We start from the raw sequence: 14,544 nt of genomic DNA on the forward strand, positions 1-14,544 counted from the left end.
AGAAGCAGCCCTGATAACACTAGTCTAGGCTCGGGGGCTTGACAAGCCATATCGATCTGCAATTCTCTCACAACTTGTTGAGGTTACCACACCCAACATCGAGCAACATTCGTCCACACTTGGAGTCTCGACAAACTTGTCATCCTCTACTTGTGAAGACTACTACCCCAGACATCAGATGTCCTTACATACAATGACTATCTTGTCACCTTCTATAAGGCTACACATTATCTACAAGGTATGATTATCTTGTAACTTTTATCTATAAGTTATAGTTTATCTCTAACATTACCTATAAGCTTCTGACTATTATCTACAAGCCATGAATTATCTGCAAAGACTATAATAGTCCTTACATACAATGACCCGTAGCTATGCTTCACTCTTATAAATATCAGGTTCCATCGAACCCTTTGGACACCTTCGCTCACACCTCGAGCTTACGCATACTTGTTCTTATACATATATACTTGCTTATTTCTCCTAACTCATATTTTTACTTAAGCGTCAGAGTCTTTTGTTTTGCAAGTATCCCTCCTGTTCTCTTGATAAAGACACCTCTCAAAATCAACATGTGAAATCCATAGTCCTCTTCGGTCACGTCCACCCTGACATGTGTTAAGTCTAAATTTTGATTAAAACATTACCTATATACCATTGTCAAATAGTCATTTAAATTATGTTATATTGATGCAAGTCAATATATTTATTACACGCAAAGGCAGAAGCAATACATAATTATAGCAAGCGCTTGAAAAGGTCAAATAAGAAAGATAAAAAAAAAGGAGAAAAATAATGTTAACTTGAAAGGTTGGGCCCAAGTGCCGAACGATAGGAATCTCATCGATAATTTGTGTTGATAATTTAAGATTAATGTCATAAGGAGGCAACATGACAATAATTTTTTTAAAAAATCTTTTATGGCCAACATTTTCTTCTCTTACAGTAAAAGATATTTAAATAAACTCATTTTAGCTTAATAACTAGCTTTTAATTTTGTTTGTGCCTTATCTATATTATTGAGTGTACGACATCACATTTCCCACTCTACTACAGCTACCTACGTTTTTTTTTTTTTTTTTTGTTGATACAGGATTACAGGTACTTACGGTTGTGAAACAACTTTCATTATAAACTCAAAATTACATTCTTTACAGGCATGCTATAAATTCTATTTAGCATTCAATCGGCACATAAACCTATCTAAAACTTAATTTAGCGTTAAGGATAACGACGATTAAGAATGAGTAGCTCAAGTTTCAGATCAAATCAATACTTCATTTATTTTTGAGAATCAGGCCGAATGAATACTAACCCATCCAAAATGTCGTTAAATTATTCTCTAACCAAGGAAAATATTGGATAAGAAGGTTAATTATGTAATTTTTTTTCAAAAAAAATCTATATAAGTTGCACATACTGTAATGTATAATCCAACAAATTGGAAACATCCTTTGTTATAATGATTCTTTTAATGTTTTTAACAAGAAGCATTTTGGAAGATTAGTTTAATGTGTATTTGATTGTGGTTTTGACATTATATCTCTGTTTTGTTATGTCAAACATTTTTTTTATAGACCTTGTTATGTCAAGCATAATAACTCCACAAAGGAATTCGAGTTCAATACTTAAGCACAATCATACTTGCTCTTCAAGGAAACTGAGGGCGACAAAGGAATATATTATTATTATTATTATACATTTGGTGTATAGCTTTTATGTTCCTCAATTGACACAAAGTACTACAATAGTTTTCTCTATTTTTATCATTCTAATTTAATAAAACTACTAATTAATTTACGCGCCGGCGTAGATTTCTTTTTTCTCTTTTTAGGTTTCACTAGATCAATCAAAATGAAAGCCTCTGTTTTGAAAGGATGATTCTTCATTCTTAAGAATAAATTTTTCTAAAATGTTATTTGAATAAATTGTATTTGAAAATTTATTGTACTCATGTTTAGTAATTCTGAAAGAAAAATGTTAGAAATAAATTCTTTAACATGTTATTTTTTTAATCATCCACTAAAATCCATTAAGAATCACAAAATACTTTGTAGCTCATGTTCTCTATTTAATAAGTCTTGTTCAAAACATTTTTATTTTCTAATAATTTTTTTTGGCTTACACGGCCCCTAATGCCATTTTCTAATAAATTTTAATTAATAATAAAGAATGTGTTAAAAAAAAAGAGCATTCTTAACTAACATTTCTCTTTTGAAAAAAAAAATCATCAATTTGATTTAAAAAAATCAAAATAAATTAATAATCAAATTAACGTCTTAAAAACTTAAATCAACTTTATATCACTATGGAGATTAGTTTAATTGGTTAAACAAATTATATGAATGTTACAAATCTCTCCTGTACTCAATTTCTATGGATAAAAAAAATTATCTTTATATTAGTCTTCTTAAAATTTTGTGACTAAAATTGTTTGTCAAGAATTTAATCTATCACCAAATTAATCTTTCAAAAATCTAAAATGTCCTTATATTAGTCCTTATAGATGATTAAAGTAGTGACATAAAAGAATTCTTGAAAGATTAATTTAATAATGTACTAATTTTATGGTAATTAATTTTATGACTACATCTTTAAAAGCTAAAATAGTGACAAAAAAGTTGGTTATTTTTTAAAAAGAATAATGTTGTAAAACAAGTAGCTAGTATGTTTTGTGGCTTAAATATTTTTTTTAAAAAAAGCTAATCACAGGACAAAAAATACATGTAAAACTAAATAAAAATGTCTTTTTTTTCCTCCTACTATAACTGTGCATATAAAAGTATAAAACTACTATTTATTTTGTTAAACTCAATTATTATTAAATCACTGATTACAAATTTTATTTAATGCAATGATTTTTAAGTCAAAAAATAATTATTAAACTATACATTGTCCGGAATCATTTTCACGTATACCACATAATAATTTTATAGAATATAATGTTAAGACAACTCCGATAGTAGATTCAACGTGTTTTAGTGGGACAATTATTTGCAAATAGTTTTTAATTAGACAACTCTCTAGTAACTACACAAAATAGAAATAATATACAAAACTAAACAATACACTTATCTTGACAACTTGTTTGAATATTGGATAAATAGTTTCTAATTATTTTCAAAACCTCAATTTCTATCTTCTAATTTTTCATATTTTTTATCTTTAATATATTTATTATATTTTTAAATAAATCATAATTTTTTTATTTTATATTTTTTAATTACTTCAATAACTAGTCTGAACACTTATAATTTAATGAGATAACTTTTCAATTTTTAATTAATTTTCCACTAATTTTATTAACCACAATCATAACCAATCCATGTTAAATTCAATTTTCAAAAAATACAATCTTAATAAGAAATTAAAATAGAAGATTTTGAATGTGACTTAACTTTAAACCAAAACTCCTAAGAATATCTCAATCAACTCCCACAAAAGAATCAAAAGCCCTAATTACCATGTTTTGAAAAAAAAAAAAAAACAATGTACAAATGATTAAATTAATTGAAGGAAATTTATACAATTGGAGAGTTTAGTTTAGGAAGTACCTGTTACTCCAAGTATATTATCTGTCCATCGTAAAGAGTTTGCTAGTTGCTACGTTGTTATTATTCCACGCTATAAGAATTTCATTTCACGTTGTCCCCGTACCTGAAAAATTTCCAAAAACAAAACAAGAGATAGAAATAGAATAGAGCACAAACCTTACCTCACACACACTTGTTTCTTCCACTCTCACAACCACCATGCCCCACCGTCGCTCGTGGCACTCTTCGCCACCCTTACTGAGCCCTCCGCTGCTCATCATTCTCTTCCCAATCGTGATCCTCACGCTCCTCTTCCTCGCCGTGCCGCCGCTCCTCTCCGCCGCCACGCGCCTCCTCCGCCCGGCCTCCTCCGACGTCAAGACCAGCTGGGACTCCCTCAACATCCTCCTCGTCGTTTTTGCTATCCTATGCGGCGTCTTCGCAAGACGAAACAACGACGAAGAACAGACCCAGAATAATAACCACGTGCACCAGCACGACGACGATGCCGTTTCGGATCGAAACGCCGCGTTTCGTCGTGTGCCTTCAGAGGGACAATCGCAGTGGTTCGGGTTCTCAGAGGAGAGAAAGGTGTATGGTAACGATACACCTCTTAACAGGTTGGAGTCACCGGCTACCGGGGGAAACCGCTTGAAGATGAGACGAAACAGCAGCTCTTATCCAGATCTGCGCCAGTGGGAAACCGGTGACGACCGGTTCAAGTTCCGGTTCTACGACGATTTCGAAATCGATAAGCAGTTCCGCTCGCCGGCTAGGGAGTACTTCCCCGCCTTCGACCACCGTAAACGGTGGCCGGAATCACCATCACCACAACCACAACAACAACCACAAGAAGATCAAATTAAGGAAATTCTGGTTGATACCTTCGAAATTCGTTCTTCTCCGCCGCCGGTGAAGTCAACTACGCCACCTCCACCACCTCCACCACCTCCGCCACCTCCTCCTCCGCCAGAATCTGCTCGTCGCAATACCCGACGGACGCATCGGAAAATAGAGCGAGAGCGAGAGAGTGAGATAACTGTAGAGCTCGACCACAGCGAGTTCACGACGATCCGCTCTCAGCCGGCGGCTCCTCCGACGCCGCCGCAGCCTCCGTCGGCGAAGGCACGATCGGAGCGCAAGAGTGAGCGAAAGAAGAGCACCGTGAAGAGAGAGATGGCGATGATTTGGGCTTCAGTTCTCTCCAATCAGAGAAAGAAAAAGAAGAAACAAAAGACAAAGAATAACGAAAATCACGATCAGCATTACGATGATAATGTCGATGAATTAACGAGTAACACGACAGTGCCACCACCTCCACCGCCACCTCCGCCGCCTCCTTCAGTTTTCCACAGTCTATTCCGAAAAGGACTAGGCAAGAGCAAGAAAATCCACTCGGTGTCGGCGCCACCTCCGCCACCACCTCCTCCGCCGTCAAAGCGCAAGAGCCAGATCCCTCCGTCGCCGTCTTCTCCGCCAGAGCCTCCACGGCGGAGAAACTCCGGCCGACCACCTCTCCCTAACAGAGCTGTCACTTTCAACGACGAGACTCTAAACGCCGGCAACCAGTCGCCGTTAATTCCGATTCCGCCGCCGCCACCACCGTTTAAGATGAAGGCGATGAAGTTCGTAGTTCGCGGAGATTTCGTGAAGATACGTAGCAACCAGAGCTCGCGGTGTAGCTCTCCAGAACGCGAGGACATTATTAATGTGTCGGAAACTACAATCATTGACGCCGTTACTGATTCTGTTAATGAAACCGTTACGGATCGTAACGTTTTCTGTCCCAGCCCCGATGTGAATGTTAAAGCCGCAACGTTCATTGCTCGGCTTAGAGGAGAATGGAGGCTCGAAAAGCTTAACTCGTTGAAGGAGAAAGGCAATGGCTAATTGCCTCGTAGCTTGTAAAAAACTGAGTGAAGAAAAAAAAGATAGGCTCCAATTTTGGTATTTTTTAGTTCAGTTATTAGACCCTGCTAATCAATGATTAAGCAGCGTCTTGGGTTTGCCGTTTGTGTTTTTTATTTTTTTCACATACTTTGAGTGATTCGTGGCCTTTTGTTAACATATTTGTATAGCAGGATAACTGAGGCTCTAATTGTGTTTTTGATGTCCCATTAGAGCCTCTTAGTATTAGTGGATTGATTTATTGGAGTACGAACTTCTGGTTTGCCAGTTTGTATGTTTCTATAATACTATTCTCTGAGCCTCTAATTGTTTTTTGCTCGTTTTAATCAAAATGTCTCTAATGCTCCTTGGTCTTTTGGGAGCAACTGAGTTGTAGTTTTTAATGATAATTATTATTTTTTTTTTAATAAACAATGGTATCTTGAGTCACTATTATAAAATATCAAAGTTCTCTATTTAATGCTTACATATTTAACATTACTGAATTGAAACGATTTCATACAACTGGTAGATGCACTCATAAATGTGATTGACTGGACTTAGAAAAAAAGACTTGTCAGTGTTCTGTGAACATTTTCATTGGTGACTTTTTCGTGTGATGTACATAAAAAATTAAGGATCATGGAAAGAAAAAGTTTTTATTTTCAAGCACATACTTAGTTTTCAGACCTCAAGAGGACCACTTTCTCTTCCATTAAGAATCTTTGTTTTCGATCTCTTGGGAGCCAAATAGGAGCCATCCATGTCCTAATTCACGTGACCCGAACCATAGAATTTCATTGTTGAAAAAATAAAGCAAATTTTTTTTACAGAAAAATATATATTTAAATAGACCTAAACATAAACTTTTGTTTTATGGTCCTCTATCAACGGGCACAGCCACAAGCAGCACCGCTTGTTGATTATTTTTTTATTTATTTTAAAAAATAGGTGCAGCTTAGCTGGTTGGAATTAAAGTATCCACATTGAAGAAAAAATAATAATTTGAACAATTTTTCTTTTTAAGTATCCACAAAAGAGGAGAATTGAATTCTACACCTAGCTTCCTAAATGTATCATGCACCTCCCAGTTTTTAAAAACTCCAAGCTATCCCATCTATCTTCTTCCTCCTTTTTCTCTTACAGCTGCAGACCATTCCCCTTCTTCTCTTCTTCCTCTTTTTAAAATGTCTCATGCTTTCACACCCTAACTAGAAAGTCGTAGGTGTTGTATTTTGGCTATAGCCTAAGATCATGGTATTTCAAAAAGATTTTGTCGTAGGTGTTATATTAAGGAACTTTGAAATAAATTAGTAAAAGCATGGATTTGCATGCATGGGATAGAGTTAAGTGACCAAGCTCCAATACAAATCTTTCAATTTGTGTCCCTATGCTGGCTATGCATGATAATTGGGTCTCTTAAAAACATGGTACAGTATTATTTTTTATTTTCATCTTAATTAATGTAATTTTTTATTATCTAAAACATGAGATAGTGGAACTGTCTAATGTTCAAACTTCAGATTTCGAAAAGGATTTATATAAGCTTTTAATCTAATAATTTATTTTTCTTATCAATTACTATAATTTTATTTAGAGTTAATTAAGTTTTTAGTCTCTCAATCTTTTTAGATTTTAATTCTTAATCCCTAAAGATTTTCAAGATTTTGTAGAATTTTCTTTCTGAACGTTATCAACGAATCCTCTCCTTCCCCCTCCATATGCCACATAAAATAGACACACATTGTCATAAATTAAGTTAGCAAGGAGGATTCTGTGGCAAGGGTAGGTTTACAATAACAACTCTATCGGTCAATGACCTTCGAGTTCAAATGACACTGCCCAAATTCTTAAAGACTTGGTGTGATTTTGGTGTTGGACACTTGATCCCCTTAAGGCCGTTGCTTCTTGTACCTCCAATTTGTTTTCTGCACCTTCAAGTTATTTCCTGCACTCTTTCCGAAATATTTTTTTTACCTTCCATGGCCATGTTGGAAGCCAAAATTTGTAATTATTCTGAAATATAATATTACATTCTAAATTGATCATTCGAGAAGCCAAAAAAGATGTGCTTGAAACAACAGCCTCCTCAATCTACCATCCCCTTTCGTTATCAGGTGCTTGTTCCTCCAATCTAACCAACAAAAAAAAACTGTCCCAATCTAACAATGTACATTTTGCTAGTGAGATTGATACTATTTTTATTTGTAAACTTTTTTTTTTTTACATGCTCTGCGAATCAAGATGGGTTAAATAACCTTCAAGAATATATAATTATCTAAAATGTAATGTAATCTGTAAAATTGTGCCTTATATGTTTAATTTATATCTTTGGTAAAACAAATCCTATGCTTATTCCCTTCTTATTGTCTAATTGACTGTGTCCTTTATGTTTGACCAGTAACTAAAGAAGAGTGTCCAAGGTTTTTGCTTATGATTTTATTTTTAACAGCATGAAATCTAGTTGCAGGTTATCGCAAATATCTCAGGTTTTCCCAAAGATGATGAAGCTCCCCCTGGAGGTGTATATGGCATGACAAAACTGTCATACTTGCATGAACCAAGAGTTCTGCACAACTTGGCAGCTAGATATGAACTCAATGAAATCTATGTACCTAAGTAAGATACTAATAATCTTATTATTTCTTTTAATGCTAAAATTGTTTTTTATTTTTTTTTATTTTAGTGAAAGTAGAACTCAATGTAACCATGCTGCTGCTGCTACTACTACTACATTGTTGCAGACGTATACTGGCAATAAACCCATTTCGAAGGTTACCACATCTATATGATACTCACATGATGGAACAATATTATAAAGGAGCTGCATTTGAGTCCTCAAATTTAAACAACAGGAGCTACATAAAAAAACCCAAGAAGACCTTGAATGAAATTACAAAGGAGCTTTGCCCTGTGGGTTTTCCTTCCTTTATTCTTTCTTTTAACTAAGATCATATTTTTCTTTGATTTGCTTTCTTATTATGATGTTATCGTGCTGCAGGTTCTCAGGATCAGTACAATGTACTGGGATGAACAACACATTATCCCACAATATCAGTGATTGTTGCCTCTGAACGCTTTATCTTCTTGTGGCTGTCCCCCGAAAAGTGACTCAGTGCAATACAAATGATATATCCTTTATTCAACTTCCATTCATTCATTCATATATTTATTTATTCAAGTTTTAACAATATCTTCAAATGCACCATGTTCTGAGCTAATTGAAGGTTAATAAATTGGAGGATTGATAGTCAGGACTCAGGAGCAAATACCATTTTCTTGTCATAACTTATGAATTTTGCACCTTAAAGTTGCCCTCCTGAATGAAACTCTTTGACCTTTTCCACATTGATGAGATTTTCATGATGGATCTGATTATTCCATTGTCGATTTCCTTGTTCATTTTTTAAGCAACTTTTGTACATGACGGACAAAAAATGTGGTGGGAGCATCACAAGCCGTAAGGATATGTGTGCCAAAATTTGCTAGTATCTCGCAAGGCTCAATGAAATTAGAGATGAAGAGAAAACTATACCAAGATATCAAACTTTTCAAGACTTTGTTCCTTTTGAAGAAATGCACACGGAATATGCATTGGTATATTCCACTTCAATTGCATTTTGAGAACTATATATGGGCAACACTATGGGGTCTTCTTAAAATGCAAAGTAAGACTTTTTTTAAGAATAAAATATATTTTTCTTTCTTATAAATATTAAAATATTTAAAATATAAAATTTTAAATATATTTTTTGTTCTTATAAAACTAAAATATATTGGCAAAAGTTAGGTCTGGTTGATGTTGGAGCACACATGTCACTCTCTTTCTTAGTGTCGCTCTCTCATTGCAAAATAAATCCTCACAAACTCTCTTCTTACTAACCTTTATCTTCTTCAAGACTTCAACCACCATAACCAGAATAGAACTAAGGCTTTTTGCAATTTGTGGTGTTAATAACTTAAACATTGTTATGTAACTTTTGATTACTATGATACAACACCCCCACTGTTATTACCACGGTTCATCACTCTTCTAGCAATCACTCTCCCTCCTCCTCTCACCGCCACCAAAGCCATCGCATCAGCATCTCCTCACGAGACAACTACGAGCGTTCCAGCCAAGTCAGTCTAGTCCGGTTTGCATGGAGGGAGAAGATGTTTTTGATGGTGTAGATCTAGAAAAAGAAATGGAGTGAAAGCATTCTCTAAACCACAGTACACCCTATCGCACCCCATCTTTCTCTTTCGCATCCAAATCAAATCCGAGTCGGGGAGTGGGCCATTGTCGTTGGAGAAGAAGAAGTCATCATCAGAGAAGAGGAGGCACAAAGGGATTGAGAGGCCGCATCGCCAGATATGAAAAAACAGAAGAGTAACAATTCCCTAAACCGCACCACATTTTTCTCTTCTGCGTCCAAAACCTAGTCAAGAGTGGGTGTTGTTGTCGTCGAAGGAAGAAGAAGTCATCATTGTAAGAGAAGAAGTTGATTGTCTCTACTATCATCAGAGAAGAACATTTTGTCCGGAAAAGTCCGTGGTTGTTGAAGTTTTGAAGAAGATAAATGTTAATTAAATAGGGGTTTGAAATTTTGAAGCTTTTTTTTTTCAATTTTAGGGGGGAGGGGGGGTAACCCACAAAAATATCAAGAGATTAGTTAGTTATTGAACCAATGAAAGAGGGACACGCCATTAAAAGGAGTGGCATGCCAGATCGGATTTGCCCGAATCAAAATATCACATATTTATATTTTGTATGAACGAAAAATATACTCAAAATTTTATTGGGATGGATTCCAAAAATTTATAGGAACATAAAACATATTTTAGTTTTTTTTATCTTTAGGTGTGAGAAAGTTTACAACAACTTATATACTCTATTTAATCAACTAAGCTGCACTCCCATGGTATACAGATTAAGACTAATATGGTAAATGACTAAATGGATAATTAATTCATATCATGAAATCAAGATGCCTCAAGAATTGTTGAACTACCTACGACTTTCCATCACCATATATCACTGATCTTTTTGATTTTGAACAAGTTGCATCTCTGATTTCTTTTTCTCCTTGAGAATTACTTGCCTAGGCATCACATCTATTAGGAAGCTTCCCCCATTCCACACTGATGCAGAAATCTTAAGCAATTGGAAGACTACAGACAATTCATATGACAAGAAAATGGGAACAGTCAGAGCCGTGGTTGCCACGGTAAATATGCCTTGAAGAACAATGTACATTAACAAGCGATTTTGATCTCCAAGTAAGCCACTTAAGCGCCACCAAATATTGTTTGCTTTCTGAGCTTTTTTGGAGAGTTCCCTATGCAACAAACAGTTAAGGCAATAAAATGAGAAATGTCAAAGAATGATCAACTACCAATCTAGAACACCTGTAGAAATGCTCATTCATTAGTTACCTGTAGGAAGTCATGACTTCAGGATCTCTTAAAAACCGTTGTTGGCGCAAGACGTTGACAATGAGGAAGTATAGAACCTGCCAGAGAATGTAAACTGCTAAGGGTACCAGAAACAGCCACATCCAGAGATAGGATTTATCCTCAATATAAGGCCATGTAGATCTTCCAGCCATTCCCGCTGGTCGCATGGCTTCAAAGGTTGCAGGATTCCACCATCGAATGGTAAAGAAAACCAATCCTGGAAAAAAAATTGCATTAAAAGCATAATAATAACCAAAATGGATGCAACAAGAAACCTAAAGTTGACATGCCTATCACAAATCCAGTCCAATTGTAGCATCTCTAATATTGTGATGTCTAAGTAGAAGTTCAAGTTGTTCCATAGATAAACAAGAATTACATATTTTCATAATATACAGAAAAAAATATAGTGATTGAATATGCGGATTTAGGTGGATATTGTTAGATGAAGGCTCGTAAATGGTTTTATATCTAGCAGATATTAAATCATACAAGCACATCAAGAAATGAAGACATCTGAAAATAGATGCGACTCATGCAAGAAACAGAAGATAGTTTTTTTTTTCTTTGGGGGAGGGGTAGCAACACCCAGTCTGTGACATGAACAGAAGTATAAAATAAGATAAAAATATTGATGTGTTTTGATTTTATGTAGATGACCCTTGATGATATCAATTTGAAGGTCCTTCATATTGTTCTTACACAATACAAATTCCCTGATAAGCATACATTAACAACACATTGACCCAATATAATTATTTTGTCAGATATTCTCAATATTTGACTATGGAAAGCATGAGTCTATAATGATCATAGAAGAGTAAGGTTTTCCAAAATTTTATTATCTTGTAAAAAAAAAGAGAGGACTGCTGAAAAAATAAAGGTATATCATACCAGGTAAAAGATGGATAAGAACACTGACAATTTTGTCAACTGAACTGAAAACTAAGCTGCAACGCCAAACAATCAAAGCCCATGCTAATGGCCCCTGCAAAAGCTCTTTGGATAAGTCATAAAGTAGACAAATAAATCATTCTTCTACCAAGTCATCAAATTATCAAGGATAACATGCTTACCTCAGCAAATGAAAAACAAACCAGGAAAAGCTTTTCATTCTTTGGGTAAAAAAGGAGGTAAACCAAGAAAATGGTATTGGCATAATAGCAAAAATCCTGAAACACATGAACAATCACTTAGCCGACTAGTTTTCATTACATAGGTTTCTACTACAGCAACACAAGAAATTAATATGTTAGGAACCTAGCCTAAGTAGATTAATTACTGTAAGGGTATTAAAGGGATTACCATTAGAGATGGTTATAGTTTGTTATAGCAATTTAACAGAATCCCCAAAGTGTAGGCTCTTGTTATGCATAGCTAGTGGTTAGTTGCAAGGCAATATCTGCTATATATATGTACTGCGTCAATACTGAAAAGCAAGCAATGAATTGAGTCTTATTTTCCTTTCTAATTTATTTCCCTTCCTTCTCTAATTCCGGAGGTTCCCTTCCCACGAAGTAAGGATGTATCATAATACTTATATCCTTATGATAATGAGAACATTGAGACATTGTTCCAATGATTTTAATCAGTCAAAGAATTGAAACACTGCTTAAATTCACAAAACATACAATAGTTTCATGAGAAGTGCTAGCAATACACTCTCCAACACACTCTTTATCATTAGTTAAAATTGATTAGAAAATACAATTCACGAGTAAGAGTAACAAGAGCCACACAAAGTTCACGATTTCTAATAAATTCCAATCAATAGTGTATTTAAATTACAGAAACGCATTGTTACTTGCTAGCATTTCTCTAGTTTAATAGTTGCACAATAAACTTAAAATACAGAAATTGAGATATCATCATTCACCAGGAGATAGTAATGCCATTTCTTGAACCTGTAATATATCCAACGGAGAGGAACAAACACGACATAGAACAAGCAATATACCAAGGGAACGGCTTGTGGCCCTGGTAAAGGAGGATAATAAAAAATGAAAACCAATAAAGAAGGAATTGAATCTGTTCAAAGAAGAAAAAGAAAAACCAATGCAGTGTCAAACAGAATCAACTTACTTGCCCCAAAGATGAAGCAAAACCAACCAAAGCCAAGAACCCCCAAAAAATGAGTCACCTGAACATTCATAGAAAGAAAGAAAAACAAACATCAAAATCGAAGCTTGTTCAATATTAGCATACCCAAATGGCCATAGATGATGAATACGTGAATCAGAAATTAAGCAGAACAGACCCACCTTGTTGATGAACCTTTCATGCTCTTCAGCTTGCTTGGCTAACTTAACGGCTTGTTTGGACAATACCTCCTTCATTTTCAGCCAAAACAAAAAACAAAAAACAAATTAAACCCATATCATAAAATTAAAAAACAGATGCAGCCATGCATGGAAATTAAATTGAAAAACAAAAAGAAACAAAACTTATTACACCAATTAATAACGTGTTTGGTTCCACGTTCTGGATGTGATTTTCAAAAGCAAATAATTATAATTTCTGTATCTCAATCAAACGTAATTCCTTCCTTCTAGTTTCCAAAGATACTATAAATAAATACAGTTTTTGTTCGTGCTTTTTATACTATTCTTCTGTTCGAATATAAATTTTATTTTATTAGGCGAAGTAAAATTTCAAAATCTAATTCAAGAACAGCACCAAAAACATGCATCTAAGTTTTATATGAAGAAAATGGATTGAAGGTAACGTACCTTGGACCTATCCCTGAACCTACGCTTTGCAGAGGAATTATTGTCCGTGTAGTCTGCATGGTCTTCGTTATCAGACATACTCATGTGTGTTCGATTCAGACAGAGAAAGATTGTTTGTGATATGATGTATGCAGAAGCAGAAGCAGAAGCAGAACCAGAACCAGAATTCCGAGAGTGAAATACGGCCTCTTGTTCTTCCATCTAACTATATATATGTGTCTTTCTAATTTTGATTGCTATCAAATGATAATAATAATGTCTTCCAAAACAAGCAAAGCATATCAATTATCAATCAATTAATTTAATATTTGCTAGTGGAATTTAATTGAATGTTTTTTTACCGATTAATTGGATGTTCTCTAACACTAAGAACGTGTTTTCTTCTTTACCTAATTTCGAATTTTATGTGATTGGAAATTATAAATTTTTATTATTTTCAAAGTTATAATTAAGATAGTTTTTAATTGGTTGATAGTATTTTTTCCTCAATCAAATAATACGGTATATTCCAATTCATTTTATCAGAGATTAAATACCAAAATGTATTAAATAAATTATTTTTACTCAAATGAACATAGTGAAATTTTATACCGCACCTCAAATTCTTTAACTTAATTGGTTGATAGTATAAAAATATATACTAATGATTGATTAAATTAAAGTCATTTGTAAATTAAATGGAAAATATGTTATTAAAAATCTAATAAAACATTGGATAGTACATAGTTATAATGAGAAAAATACTCATCTGTTAAGTATAAATTATTAGGATAAAGTAGAAGGTTATTAATAATTAATAAAACAAATTGTATATAATTAAAAATTTATCCTACTTTGACAATGATATTTTTAAATAAAAAAATTAATATGTACAATCTAATAAGTAATAACTGATAGAATATATGATAAGATATTCTATCAGTGTTGTTAGCCTAACTAATCAGTTTGTATTTGAT

The 14,544-nt window shown here is 34.1% G+C and overlaps 3 protein-coding genes across 4 annotated transcripts; 2 read left to right on the forward strand and 1 right to left on the reverse strand.

Annotated features, from left to right (window-relative positions):
- Positions 1 to 3,752: 3,752 nt before the first annotated feature.
- On the forward strand, positions 3,753 to 5,423 carry LOC100804824 (WW domain-binding protein 11). The gene has a single exon (XM_003534885.4). The coding sequence runs from the start codon at positions 3,753 to 3,755 to the stop codon at positions 5,421 to 5,423; it is 1,671 nt and encodes a 556-aa protein (XP_003534933.1).
- Positions 5,424 to 6,472: 1,049 nt separating this feature from the next.
- On the forward strand, positions 6,473 to 10,184 carry LOC106794467 (myosin-17). Of its 2 annotated transcripts, none has more exons than XM_014761758.2 (4): positions 6,473 to 6,850; positions 7,891 to 8,039; positions 8,165 to 8,333; positions 8,422 to 10,184. In XM_014761758.2, the coding sequence occupies exons 1-4, from the start codon at positions 6,752 to 6,754 to the stop codon at positions 8,479 to 8,481; spliced, it is 477 nt and encodes a 158-aa protein (XP_014617244.2). In that variant the 5' UTR covers positions 6,473 to 6,751; the 3' UTR covers positions 8,482 to 10,184. The 2 variants fall into 2 exon arrangements, with proteins under 2 accessions (XP_014617244.2, XP_040861341.1); XM_041005407.1 differs by lacking the exon at positions 6,473 to 6,850 and adding an exon at positions 6,882 to 7,537.
- A 164-nt stretch (positions 10,185 to 10,348) lies between these two features.
- LOC100805362 (glycerophosphocholine acyltransferase 1) lies at positions 10,349 to 13,817 on the reverse strand. The gene is made up of 8 exons (XM_006586969.4): positions 13,589 to 13,817; positions 13,121 to 13,189; positions 12,942 to 12,999; positions 12,736 to 12,836; positions 11,936 to 12,031; positions 11,754 to 11,847; positions 10,839 to 11,076; positions 10,349 to 10,741 (listed from the first exon to the last, which is right to left on the reverse strand). Exons 1-8 carry the CDS (start codon positions 13,787 to 13,789, stop codon positions 10,438 to 10,440), a joined length of 1,161 nt encoding a protein of 386 aa, XP_006587032.2. The 5' UTR covers positions 13,790 to 13,817; the 3' UTR covers positions 10,349 to 10,437.
- Between the last annotated feature and the right edge of the window lie 727 nt (positions 13,818 to 14,544).

Source organism: Glycine max, chromosome 9 (genome assembly GCF_000004515.6).
Source record: "Glycine max cultivar Williams 82 chromosome 9, Glycine_max_v4.0, whole genome shotgun sequence".
NCBI lineage: Eukaryota > Viridiplantae > Streptophyta > Magnoliopsida > Fabales > Fabaceae > Glycine > Glycine max.